This window comes from Colias eurytheme, chromosome 6 (assembly GCF_061535395.1).
Source record: "Colias eurytheme isolate Ceu_HAF_F1 chromosome 6, ilColEury1 Martin Lab GWU primary, whole genome shotgun sequence".
Lineage (NCBI taxonomy): Eukaryota > Metazoa > Arthropoda > Insecta > Lepidoptera > Pieridae > Colias > Colias eurytheme.
The window spans coordinates 10,604,132-10,618,851 of record NC_142985.1 but is presented as its reverse complement, the minus strand read 5'-3'; the positions used below and the strand labels follow the sequence as shown (position 1 = coordinate 10,618,851).

General features: G+C 32.1%; 1 protein-coding gene across 1 annotated transcript in view; it reads left to right on the top strand.

Moving 5' to 3' along the window:
* Nucleotides 1-14,720, top strand: part of exp (expansion) — a 156,034-nt gene that overhangs the window by 101,091 nt on the left and 40,223 nt on the right. The window contains exon 4 of the mRNA XM_090102620.1: nucleotides 11,775-11,932. Coding sequence (XP_089958746.1) covers nucleotides 11,775-11,932 — 158 coding nt within the window. The remainder of the gene's footprint in view (nucleotides 1-11,774; nucleotides 11,933-14,720) is intronic.

Below are 14,720 nucleotides of genomic sequence, written 5' to 3'. Positions count from 1 at the left end.
AACAAGACATGTAGGTAGTTACTAACTTTATTTAGTTTAATTCCTAAATTCAAATCTCCCCTTCATAGGTACTTCATCCAGGCTTAGGACCGGCATAATTACTTTTTACAATAAATTAAATTGTTATTAAAAATTAAATTAAAAATTAAATTGTACAAAAAAAAATTTGTTTTGTAGTTAATTACAAAAGAAACAATATCAAAATAAAATAAGCTATTCTGTATTGAAAGAAAAAACGATTTTGGCGTATTTAAGAAGTTAGAATCAGCTGTTTTTACAATACCTAATTTGTAATGAAAGAAAAAACGATTTTGGCGTATTTAAGAAGTTAGAATCAGCTGTTTTTACAATACCTAATTTGTAATGAAAGAAAAAACGATTTTGGCGTATTTAAAAAGTTAGAATCAGCTGTTTTTACAATACCTAATTTGTAATGAAAGAAAAAACAATTTTGGCGTATTTAAGAAGTTAGAATCAGCTGTTTTTACAATACCTAATTTGTAATGAAAGAAAAAACGATTTTGGCGTATTTAAGAAGTTAGAATCAGCTGGTATTTACAATAATCTTAACTAACCTTACAAGTATTTCAATTGTCCTTCAAAATTTCCACCACCATTGTCAATACACAGACGTGAACGTTTTATTAAATTGTTTTTTAACGAGAGAAGTACCTACGTTTTTTTGTCTTTTCACTTCATCCAATATGCGCTGTTTTAATTGTTCGACACTAACCGGCTCACTTTTGTTCACTTAATTTCACTCCACAAAAAGAGGTCCAAGGGTGTGAGATCAGGTGAGCGAGGAGCCCAAGCTGCAGGCCCGCCTCGACCGATCCACTGACTTCCAAACTCCGCTGTGAGAAATTCATGAACCGCAGCGTTATTCGACATTCGTACTACGTCGAGGATCCTCTTCAAAATACGCTAGTACATTACACGAAAACATTTTGTGACAACGCCTGCTGGTAAGCATTTACCACGGTTCGTACATTTGGCGATCGAGCGTTCGGGACTCGGGTACTTCTTATCTGTACATACGTACTGCTGCACTCGCATTTTATCCACTCAAAAAGAACGCACGAAGCATAAGTACATAATCCCGTGATGTGAATTGATATGACATCGTACCGGGAAGAACGTAAACAAACGCGACGAAAAAAAACAAGTTTTCACTTCCGCTAACAATTTGGCACTGTTTGTCGCGTTGGGGCGGGGGGCCGTTGGGGTGCGACGCGGGCGCAGGCCGCAGAGGGAAAGGGGGTGGCGGGGTGAGGAATGGGCGAATGGCGAGCTTGGACGCGAGTTTGCCGGGATTTATCAATGGATCTGTGCGGCGGACCTACTCGAAATCGTACGCTAGAAAATTACAACACAATACCTAGTGTGGGTCATTGATTAAATTATAGGTTTAACAATTTTTACATATTTATGTGGACAATTTTGGGACATTTCTGTTTGTTAGTGTTTTTAATTATTTCTTACACAAGTATGATTGGTTAAGGATACTTAACACCCTGTAAAATTTTTTGTACTGATTAAAAACTAGTGGTGTATGTATGTCAGTTGTGTACATATTACGATAAAATTTTATATGAGCAAAATGGGATAAAATTATATTAAACGCATTTTATGTATCAATTATTGTATGATTCTTCATCTTGTTGGTGCCTAAATCACTACATAGTATAAAACAAAGTCGCTTTTTCTGTTCCTATGTCCCTATGTCCCTATGTAATATGTATGCTTAAATCTTTAAAACTACGCAACGGATTTTGATGCGGTTTTTTGTAATAGATAGAGTGATTCAAGAGGAAGGTTTTAGTAAGTATATAATTTATTAGGTTTTAGACAAAGCGGGCGAAGCCGCGGGCGGAAAGCTAGTTCAATATAAACTAACAAATTAAACCGAACTTCGAAAATAGTTCATTATAAGCCACTATTTATTGAACCATTTTCTTCCTTAACATTGTATTTCAAACGAGTCGCGGAAATAACAAATCAAGTCCAGACAGGAACTAGTAAAAGAAAGAAAAATTGTTTAAAAAAACAACATTTCTCCATTTAGTCCCAATTTGGCGCTTGGCTCATACCAGTTTCACTTTTTAGCGTGTTGTGAGTGAAAGTCGTTTATCTGAATTTTCAACTCTTCCTTTCGTCTGGGGCCACAATAAATTTAATAATTTTATTTCCTGAATTTAATTATTAAAGTACATAAATACCAATATAGGATACCTAAATATGTAAGTTCATAAATATATAATTTAAATTTTAAAACAAATTGAAATGGCTTTAGAGTTTTAAAAATAATATTACTTACCTTCTATTATTTTAATTCAATTTATATTCTTATGTAAATGTTATTGAATAATTAATTAATAAGAAAAGCTTATTAACGTCTCAAGAATAATATCCTGGCGCCAATATAAAACTGCATTGATTGTTATTGCATAGCAACTTGCATTAACCTTGATATTTTTGTATGGATTGATTTCTTATTGTATTTATATGCACATTTGTTTTGGTGCATATTATTATTTATTAATACCATTAATTTATAATTAATAAATAAATTATTTGATTGAAATATATAGCTCATATTTTATGTTACATATCTATTGCTTTTTATTATAACCTTATTTATTTCTGGCTTTGCGTGTGCGCAATTTTCATAGTTTCATGCCACTGTTTTTTTAGAAGTCACGTATGGATTAACAATTAATTAATAATATATATTATATACGTATTTATATAAGTTTATAAAACATTAAACTACGAGGTAAACTGGTGAGCAGGAAGAGAACAACTTTCTATTTTGCGCACCTGTCTTGTCCTTATTGATACTTTTGCCAAACTATAATAGACCTTTCTACATGGCATCAAGGTTGGTATTCCATTGACCTGATGCTGCGTCAGAGTATTGTGCGATTCTTGCATCTTTTTGTTGTAAATTCATTAAATTCAAGACATAAGGCACTTTAATCGTATTAAGTCTTTCTAAAATATGTTGCAATAAGAGGCAACTGAGAAAATTTTAGAAAATACCCAACCATTTTTCCGTTATTGGCATACATATTTCTAATACAATACCTAACTGATATTTTTTTCCTGACTGATCAATATTTAGTTAAATTATATTTGCTTTCTATAACATTCACATACAAGACGTAAAAGTAAATTGAAAATGCATATTCACTTCCACATTCTGACGCATTTATTAGAAAATTGGACCAAAATAAAAGAGTCACTTATATAATCTATGACTTTCGGTTTGTGCGTGCGCGTCGATTTTCACGCAAACCGTTCCATATTTTTGTATGTCACTGATCTACTGATCTCTGTCATATCTAGTGTTAAATTATCTACGCTTATATCATCACTAATACGACACTTGTTACACGATGTTACGTGATGATAAATGTCTACATGATCAGAAAGTTGCGCACGCTCTTCATGTAGATATTTAATCTTTTTGTAGAGAACGCTCTCGTTCTTATTATTGTTCTCAATGTTAAATAATTATGACTGTAGTGGATAATTGTATGGAGCTACCAAAGTAGGTACAAACAAGAGGTTCAATTAAATATTTAAAATAGCACACAGTACACTGGTGCATTATTTTCGTCATCAGCGAAGAAAAACGTGAAAGATTTTTGGCTCATTGCTCTCTTATGTATTAAAATTTCAGTTTCGCGAGCAGTATTATACATAGCCGCTATAATAAGTTACCTGGACACTCTATCTAAATAAAATCAAACCTAAAAACGTTAACTGGCCGTTACATTCCTCAATCTTGAATGCATCTATTCATCATAGAACACGCGACAACGTTTGAAGTTTGAAGAATACCCCAAACTGCAAAGTAAATTCGACCTTTATGCATAAAAAATAATGTTCGAAAACGCATAACAATGGCATAAAGAAATCTTGTATTATTGGTTCACGTACAAAACGTCTTACTATTTGTCGGCACAAATGGTGTATATAATTAGACGAGAGATAATTATGCGGTGTTAATGGTTTGTAATTAGAGAACTGAACTTTCAATCTCTAATTAACAACGTGAAGCTTTAGTGCTTTGTTTGTCTCGTCTTGTCGTCAATTAGTATTCTAAGAACCTATCGTAGATTTTGAATTTTTTAACTTGATACTTTTGATTCGCGACTGTAGAAACCAGATATTTATGAAGAAAGAAAATACACTTATATTGATCATAATAATTTTACCGATGTCAGAAATAATAGACGGGGACTATTTATTTTAAAAGATAATAATTTAAATCGTACATAGATAAAAGGACAGCTGAAAATCTGTATATTGAAAACAAAGATGCTAAATGAATAGATAATGAACTAATTTTTATAAAGGTATACGGTTGTAATTTAACCTGTAAAATGTCAATAGCCGCTCGTTACTACAACTGAAAATGTACCAGGTCTAATGCATATAGTTATTAACAACAAATCTCTCAATCGAAAAAAAAGCTATAAGAAACACATTCGCAACACGATTACAATCATAACGACACGCACCTATGACTATCACAAGTGGAGCAACCTTGGTCATCCCTCGCTGACCTTTCTATCGCATGCCGATGAAGTGAACGGATTCATACATCTCATCTTACAGTTACAATTGTATTTACTTCATACAAATAATATATACTTAATATTAAAGTAACAAAAGGCTCGTAGATTTTCTGAAGTGAAACTTCTTTAGGCGTAAAATTTCCAGGTCGCGTCATAGCAATACCGTCACGTCATGGAGTAAGACGATTATGGTATCTTTGAATCTTGCCAAAGAAGTTTCATTTCTGATACGTGTGCCCGGCACACACGCTCTTTTTTTTACATTTTAAACGATTTAAATTTTCAAACTAAATTTTCTTATAAATATATAAAAAATCTGAAATTGTTGTAGATGTAACGTAAAATTGATTATTATATTAATAATTATTTTAAATAATAATCAATTTTAATGTATTTAAAAATATAGGTACAATATTGTTATCAAACTACATACTTACCTACTTATGTGTTGTTTTAGCACTGTTTCTTTTTCAATTATTTTCTATTTCAGTGAAGGCCCTTGTTTATCTTCCATTTTATCTTGTGTAATATCGCACCAATAGAAGTACAAATTGAATGAAACTAATAATAGCTTGAAAATAATATATAATGATTCATCGTGAGAATGATCTGAACTAATGTCGCGTTAATGCCATACAATTTTGATACCTACAATAGCTTTGTGACCTTTGACAAAACTTCGACATAATAACAAATAGGAACATGAGACTTAATACACAGCTTAATAACAAATTTTCTTCTAAATTCAAATGACGTTCTCGAACTATTCCAATATTTTGCTAGCCAAATATAATAAAAAAAAACAAAACTAATGTTCTAAATTTGAAATCCTAATGACAGTCTTGGCGCTTTTAAAGCATTTTCTTTTTCATTTCTGTCTAATTTTGTTTCATCTGCTTTTGGAAAAATTACCTTTCATATTTTAAATAATATAATCTAATTTCAGGTATCGACCTTATAACCATTAAATGTAGCAACAATATTATACTCGAGTGGTTTTAAACTGACTTAAGAAATAATTTCTGTTGTTTGGCACGTCTCATTCTCTTAGTAAAAAATCTACACCAAATATTTTTGAAACAATAACATCCCAAACTTGTTTAACTTTTTTTTTTAGCCATAGACTTATAAAGAAGTTGTTATTAAAATTAAATATTTATTCAGTCCATAATGTCGCTAATACAGGTTCTATCAGAAGAATACTACGGAAACTTGACCACAAGGCCGATACCAGCTGTTTGAATAAGTGGAGCAGCATTGAAGTAATAAAAGTATTATAATATTGAACTCTATTGTGCTATTCAAAAGTGCTATATTTCTTTGTCCATGTTCTAGCGTTTAAAAGAATGCGGAATCGCTTAATACACCTGTGCATGTCTAAGTATTCATTGACTTTCAAAATATGAAAAATTGAAATTGAACATTTTAAATACATATTATAAAAATAAAATATTTTTCGACGCAGTTGATTATAACAAAAATATTTTTAGTAACATTCACTTCAATTAATGAACGCAATTCAAATTGCCGCCATTGTTCGATTTGACATGTATAATTGTTATCTGTGCTTTTTACAAATATGGCGCGAATTCATTTCATTAAAATTAAGATTTTGTTATAAATTTAATTGATATTGTTTTATTACCTAGTGGTTTTGATCATAATATAAATTAATTATTTACTATAGTTATAAATAAATAATTGGTTTAACAATGCAATATATTGATGTGTAAAATTAAAGCCAGTGAATATAGATAAAGGCGAAGGTGAGGCGTTTTTATTTTTTATTTCTAATCATTAAGTTTTGTTCTTGTAAATATAAAAATAGCAACGAATAAAAATAAGATAAATTGTATGTAACTAATCATTATTGTTTTATCAAATAAAATATTAAGTATTTTGACTATTTTCCGCGAAGATATTCATTGGAATTACCTACGTTTACGTATTTTATGCCAAATCGAGTTTATATAATAGGTTCATTAATTTATTAGTTAACTAGCGACCCGCCCCGGCTTCGCACGGGTGCAATGCTGATACTAAAAACACTACAGAAAAACTGTGAACGTTGTATATAAAAACATAGCGGCCCGGCCGGCCGGTACCGCCGCTAACGCTACGTCCCGCAATTTTTAAATCTGTAATATCTTCGAAAATATTCACTTAAATCATACGGTGTAAAGGGCCATATAGATCTATATTAAATGAACAATGTATTCAAGGTATTTAATTGGTTAAGGATTAATGCTGTGTTGGTTAAAATCGCATCGAAAATTAGCCAATATTTTGTCGTTAAAAGTAAATGACAAAAAAAAGTTATTGTGGGTTATCCATAAGAGATAGACATATACCATCGCGGACTTTTCTGTAGACCTTTTCAATGTGTATAATACTTAGTGCATTATTTTGATAAAACTCGTAGGGTTCAGGCTGCGTTTGCAATGTAAGCGGAAAGAATGAAATTTTTTACGACATCACATTAGAAACCTCAAAAATAACAGTACTTCTCCACTATTTAATGGATGTTATTATACATATAAACCTTCCTCTTGAATCACTCTATCTATTAAAAAAAACCGCATCAAAATCCGTTGCGTAGTTTCAAAGATTTAAGCGTACAAAGGGACATAGGGACATAGGGACATAGGGACAGGGAAAGCGACTTTGTTTTATACTATGTAGTGATATTCACAATACATAAAGTACATTGGAAAAGCTTGAAATGTTATTTCCCATATTAAATAAAATATATCTATGCTATGCGCTTTTTACGCAACGCTGTTGAGTAATGCAATGTCTGTAATTACGTAGGTACATTACCTCTAACGTCCTTGCCTTATAAGGATCAAATTCATACATTTTTAATTATCTTTTAATGTCACATATCCGGCTTATGTGTAAAAACTATTTTTGTACTATTACACACTAATAATTGTGTAATCTTGTGATTGATTATTTAATGGATCGAATTGATTTTATGATAAAAAAATAACATGTTTCAATCAACAATATAATGAAAATTAAAATAAAAAAAAACATATAGACAGATAATGAATTGCAACCTTTTATACATAAATGTCATACAGACTAAATACAATCTAATTTTACTGTTGTATGTTATGAATAACTTTTTATAATACAAGTCGTATTCCTCTGTATGGAGACTGAGTTATCACATGCTAAAATTGTATTTACTACCTATCGAATTGAAAGTTCAAAAAAGCTTTTAATTAAAATGTCGCTACAACTGGACCCTAAATAATTTATTGTTTATAATGTGTCGCAAAATGCAATAAAGACCTTTGCTGAGATCCTCCCAAAAACGAAAAGTTTCTTAAGGCAGGTTTGAGGACATTAGTTTTTTTTCTTACAATCAAATTGGAATGCACCGTTTTGTATATTATCCGGTTGTTGACCAAATCATGACTTTGAGGGTATAATTGGGGTTATTTCGACAGTAATACAGCTTTTAATCACGCTAACAGTAGAAGAAAACAGGTGTAATTAAATAATATGACATTTTATTACACGTGTTTAGCTAATCGTTATGATATATAATTAAATATGGTATAGATAAGAGTCATCAAGAGATTGATTTGCGTCATATTTTTTATATTGTTTGTGTTAAAATGCGAAGCGTCCACTTCCTTAGTGTTAAATTATAGAACTAGTTTGAGTTTAGAGTATTTTATAAATAAATTAAGACTGATTTTTTTTAATTAATTAACATTGCCTACATATGATAAACTGTAATCTAAGACCACTACCGCCATCTATCCGCGTATAGGTATTCTAACCACCAATGTACCTAACATTTGCGTAAATAAGTAAATTTAATTTAAATGTAAGTTATAAATATGATAAGTCGCGTAAAATGGTTATTTAAATGTAGCTCAAGAATAAATCAGATAGGTCTTATCGAAGTGGTCAGCCTTGATCAGGCGTTTCTGTTTTTATAATGCACTTTACCGGAGTGCAAGGAAAAGTTTTTTATGATTATGTATAACATTTTATGCATTTATATCGTACCTACGAGTAATCTGAACTGAGCTTTGTTGCTTGTAATTAACCCAGTTATAGATGTGCTATACCTATAAATAATGTTGCAAAGAGCAAATAGCAATGCAGTTTTACGCTCCGCGGTTTCACTCGTGTGGCTCCGCTCCTGTTGGTCTTAGCGTGATGATATAATATAGCGTATAGCCTTCCTCGATGAATGGGCTATCTAACACCGAAAGAATTTTTCAAATCGGACCAGTTGTTCCTGATATTAGCGCATTCAAACAAACAAACAAACTCTTCAGCTTTATAATATTAGTATAGATTATTATGTAAATAGTTAAAGCATCCATCTTTTATGTCGTTAAATAAACTTAATATATTTTACACTTTCTCTGTTATAAATGTTAATTTAAATATTGTACCCTAGAAGTCACCGATATTTCTATCTCAGTATCTTGAATCTTTTTATCACCGTTATTATAACATAATCTCGTGAAAGTTGGTTTACAAACCACAATGAAAGTAATATAATTTGATTTTATGCTTTTACGACAATTTCGTAGTTAAAGTAACAAATTGGTATCGCATTGTAGTCATTTATGTAGTAATAAAAGTGATAGAATCAAATTTTATTGAGTGCTAGAAATCAGAATTGAACAAATATTTTCCTACTACGCTTTAAAAATCTATACTAATATTATAAATGCGAAAGTAACTCTGTCTGTCTGTCTGTTACTCAATCACGCCTTAACTACTGAACCAATTTTCATGAAATTTGGTATAGTGATATTTTGATACCCGAGAAAGGACATAGGCTACTTTTTACCCCGGGAAATAGGATAGGTTTTATCCCGGAAATCCCACGGGAACGGGAACTATGCGGGTTTTTCTTTGACTGCGTGGGCGAAGCTGCGGGTGGAAAGCTAGTATTTTATATTTTCCTTCTGTCATAAAATTAAAGTAAGTAGGTGTACTACTATCTAGTATGTAAATTCTGTTGATTTCGCCGTTCTAAGTTATTTTAAGCTTATCTTTAAACCATGAATTTTATTTTGTTTGTATCATATTGTTTGTCAGAATAATAAATATCGAATATAGGATTATGTATTTTGTTCTCAATCGACTGCATAGCTTGCGGTTCCACAATAAGAGTAATATAACTTTACATAAAGAAAAAGAATACAATACAGCGATATTGTAGCCCAATGAAAAAATATAAAAACATTCGTCCCAAGTAGGAGGTCGCGACTTAAACAGCCCAGCGATCAATAAGTCTATCCTTTGTGTACATCTCGTTGATCTCTTTATAAGCTCATAAAAATTGCAAAATATCCAAGTTATTGATGACCGAGCAATACTTCAACCGTACAAAATAAAGACGTGCACATTGATTACTCGATGTAAACTCCTGACAAGCCAATACAGTGGGCATCATTACGTCGCATGAAAAGCCTACCATATAGAACAACAATATTCCTCGGTCGCATAAATCAGTTCAATGATCAAGCATGACTGACTGTCCAATGCGAAGTACAAAACATTTGACACTAACGAGCAGCATTCACGCTGTATCAATGTGCTAGATTATAGATAGCGAGTGAATCGCACATTAGCAAAAATATTTATCAGAGACCGTTGTCAAATAATACCGGGCCATAATGAGGTCGATTCATGCGAAAGCGGTGTTTGATGATTTGTTACGCTAGCGAAATGGTAATATTAATGTCAATTTCTTTTCTACGATATATTGTGTTCAGACCTCACACGTTAAGAGTTAAGACTCGTGTTTCATGCGGATTTAATCCTCCTCTATGTTATATATAAAAAATGGGGTCTTATACTTAAAATCCTTATAAATTGAAACTTCGAAGAAATCCTTTGAGGGAATTGAATGTAATTTTAGTCTGTTCATGAAAAAAGATATCTTCCATATTTTGAGTTTGCCACTAGGACCTGTTTTAAACAGTCTTTTTACCCTAGTAAGTAAGCCGTGAGAAAATCTTTCTTATTCTCATTTCCAAGTTTCTTTTATTTTTATTTACATCTAACGCAGAAATATTACAAACCAGTATTAATTCATAATTCACCGCGGAATCCATTTCGTTTGTATCATAAAAACCGTAATCAAGATTTTACTTTTACTCAAAGCTCGAGGCGAAGTAAAATTGAAAGTTAATTTGCCGTCAGTTTAGCGAACCGAGGAAACGTATTTATAGACCCACTATAACCTTATTACCGTAGAGCTGAACGAGAGAACCGTTGTTTTATAGTTAAATGTAATTTTACTTTTATAGTTTAAACAACATTAATTACAGTTAATAATTAATAAAACTATACGTTACTAGAAATCAATTTATGAGCGTAGATACTAGATACTATTGTGATTTGTGAACCACATGATTTTCTTCGAGAAAAATGGTTTTCAAACGTGAAAACTAAATAATATGTCTATGTTCATTAAAATCGTAATTAATAATATCAAATATTACAAAAATTAAGTACCTAATGATATAGGTAACAAACGTCTTAAAAATATCTATGGATATGACCAAGAGCAGAAAAATTACTAGAGCGAAACGCGTTGCACGGGCGCAGGTCCGATGTCATCCGATTACGACATCGTTTCCACACTGGGATTAATATCTAACTATTATAAAAAACACTTTGTTTTAGCGCAAGGTCATATTTTTGTAATCCTTAACACTATTTTGTTCACGCATACTTAATTTTGTAATGCATGTTTAAATACAAAATTGGTGGGCAAATGTGTAATACATATTATTCGAGTTAATAGCTTGCTGGCACTGAAATACTTGGATATTGCATACTAATAACAAGACATTATTAGACGCAAATTCTATTCATTATTTAATTTAAATTAATTCAAATGTTTAACAGTTATTTATGAAATTAATTGATTTATAGGAGGAATAATTAATTAAATATAAGTAGTTTAAGTTTTCCAATCCATATCATAGGAAAATATCCTTTTGAAGTGAAACTTCTTTAGGCGTGTTGAGAGCAAAAATTTCAAGGTCGCATCATGGCAATATCGTCACGTCATGGAGTAAGGCGAAGATTTTCGTATCTTTGAATAAAGAAGTTTCACTTCTGATACGTATGATGATACACGCGCTTTTTTTTCAATTTAAGTAAAATCTTATAACTTTTTTCGTTGGTCAACAGGAACACATACAAGAAGTATTGGACAAATGGACACAAATAGACGACGAGATATGGGCCAAAGTCATAGTTTTCGAGAAGAACCGGCGAGTGGCGAAAGCGTATGCGCGCGCGCCTGTACTCACTATCAACGGATCGGACGACGGGTTTGATGGCATGAGGTTAGATACTTTTGTTTATAATACTTAAATATAAGCTATACACTAAACTATAAGCCAAACATAAATTTAATTTTATCTGAATGAAATAATGATGATGAACACTAAATTAACAACAGATTTTGTTGATCCTAGTTCTGCCATATTGTACAGTTGAAATCTTATACTATTTCAATCTACATATGTTTAAATATTGAACACCAATATCTAGTCTAGTCAATACACATTTAATATTATAACAATTGAACTATTTATCGCGTCTAAATATTACAACAAAACTCAACACTCCGACCAATAAATCTATGCAAAAGTCACAAACAGAAACGATTTTAACATTTCAGACCACAATTACTATGATTAATTCGCATTGCAAAATGCCCGCTTCAGTCTAGATCTAGGCTTGGCTGTATCTAGATACGCACGTGGCTGGCCTACATTCCCCTTTAACCATGTACTAAATTAGTTTAATACGAGAGATAATTTTGTATTCATATTTATAGCTCCGGATAAAGATTTACAAATTGTGCACTAAATATGACTGTCAGTCATAAAATGTACCATTTTTCATCTTGGAACATTTCAATACAATTCACAGTTGGGTTTTATTAACTGGTTCATTCTTATAATTATTATGTTATACGCCTTAAATTATATTCGTACGTATTTCTTAATTTCTTTGACACCGCCTGTCAACGGCTGCTATCCAGCAATTAATAGTACCTAATGTATTGTTAAAACGGTTGTCAGTTTCGAAAGAATTTAAATTCTTAGTAATCACTTAACAAGATAACAAATTGTTCATTAATATTAACATCATATCAATTATCTTCTTGTTAATTACGTGTTCGAAGTTATTTCACAATACTTGGGATAATTGTTTTTGCGCAATGCAAATTACGAGTGAGCCTATATTTTTTATTGGTGTCTTGTATAACTTTACTTCACTGTTGGATAGGATTACGCATTTTATGTAGTAGTTCTATAGATAACTTCTTTTCATTACGAGAACAAGCTTCCATTTCAACGTAATATTGATTTGCTAAACAATGCCCTAACAGCATTGTCAAAAGATCTTTTTAACAAACTTAAACCAGCTTTTCAAATTGGCATAATAGCACATTAAATAAAACCATAAAAGCGAGTGATCTTAATCTACTGCAACGCAAGACTTACAAAAAGTTCGGCTATGTACCTGTGTGACACCTACACAAATTCTTACATGTCGCGTTATAAAAGTTTGTATGTCTTTAGTAACCCATACACCTAAAGGACTCTGCCCAGTACCACGTATCATACTATGACCGTAATGGGAACGTGTCACGATCGGAAAGCAACACGATAGAGCGTATAAATAACGTGTCAAAGCCGTATGTATGGTCAATTGTTGAAGCTACGTGCATGCTACGTGACGGTGCTGATCAGTGGCGAAACGATATTCTAGGGGTATAGTTTCGTACTATTCAATACAAAGATTTTTTTTTACCTGGCACCTTACTGTTATGATGGTCATAGTATGTAGAAACGTGTGTGGAAACCTTAAGAATTTTGGTGCACAAGGCCGCCCTAATGCTCCAGTTAAGGGCTCTTATTAGATTTACGATGAAAGTTGGGCGTCACATGTAGCAACAATGCGTGCAAATGCCTCCGTAACTGATTTGATTATAGACGCTTGCTTAACAAAGTTGCGTAAAGAATTTGCATGTCAAAACGGTTAAATTTGACGGCCTGCTGATCGACTTTCTCGGCTAATTGCTGTATCAAATAGTGATCTAAATATAACTTGCATACGCTTTATCAAAATATCCACTCGACATAAAAAAGCTTGCATACATGCTTATGTAAAAATGCTTATGCTTTTTATATTTCTGCTCAGCTTAACTACATTAGCAGAAAAATGTAATTTTGTAAGTCAACTAAGTATCATTTTCTTCCATGCCTTTTGTACCCGTTTTTAACCGAACTTCACGCAGTATTTTACTCGTGAAATAAAGCACAATCCGCAATATCTCAACTAAACTAAATAGAACTAGCATTGCACTCGTAAATCCTACGAATAAAAAATATTAGGATTTCCATTGAGCTCGTACGGCAGAGCGATGACATCGCGACAACCCGAGTACCTAATGACACGGAAGCTGGGACAGATCGCGCGTGCGATTGTTCGCTTTTATTGCTTATTTCACAGCAGAAAACTGGGCGATGCGCTTTTGTTTTAATTTGTGTTGAGACTTGAACGGAATTTAATTTATAGGTATTGGTTTAAAGGTTTTAGACCGGTGGGGCTTGATTTTGTCAACTGTACTCGTGACGACGTTATGTGTGTGATCTTATATTTTCATTAATAAGTAGTAGTGTTAGAATAATTATATTATATTTATTATTTAACCAGGAAATGGGAATTCTTATGATAAATAATATTTTGTATAATAAAATTTAAGATGAAAACATACAAAATCATGCAGTTGAAACTACTTCTACTTAACTTTACCTTTGCCAATTAGCAGACGGTTGTTGGAAAAGGACAGAGAAAGTAAAATTTATTTCTATTTACCCAAACAAAAGTCATACATGATACGTCTCACAAAGCCTACACCCAGAACAGAGAACAAGGAAATGTCGCAGCTGATATCAGATGCACACACACGAATTTCACTATTTTAATGAAACCGCCTTACACCCTCTAATTAGCTACGATCTGTGTATCCCCGGCACAATAAAGATCGAACATTCCCGCTAATAATTGGAATTAAAAGGACTGGTTTCGTCCGATAGGAAACCTGAGCTAGCCTTT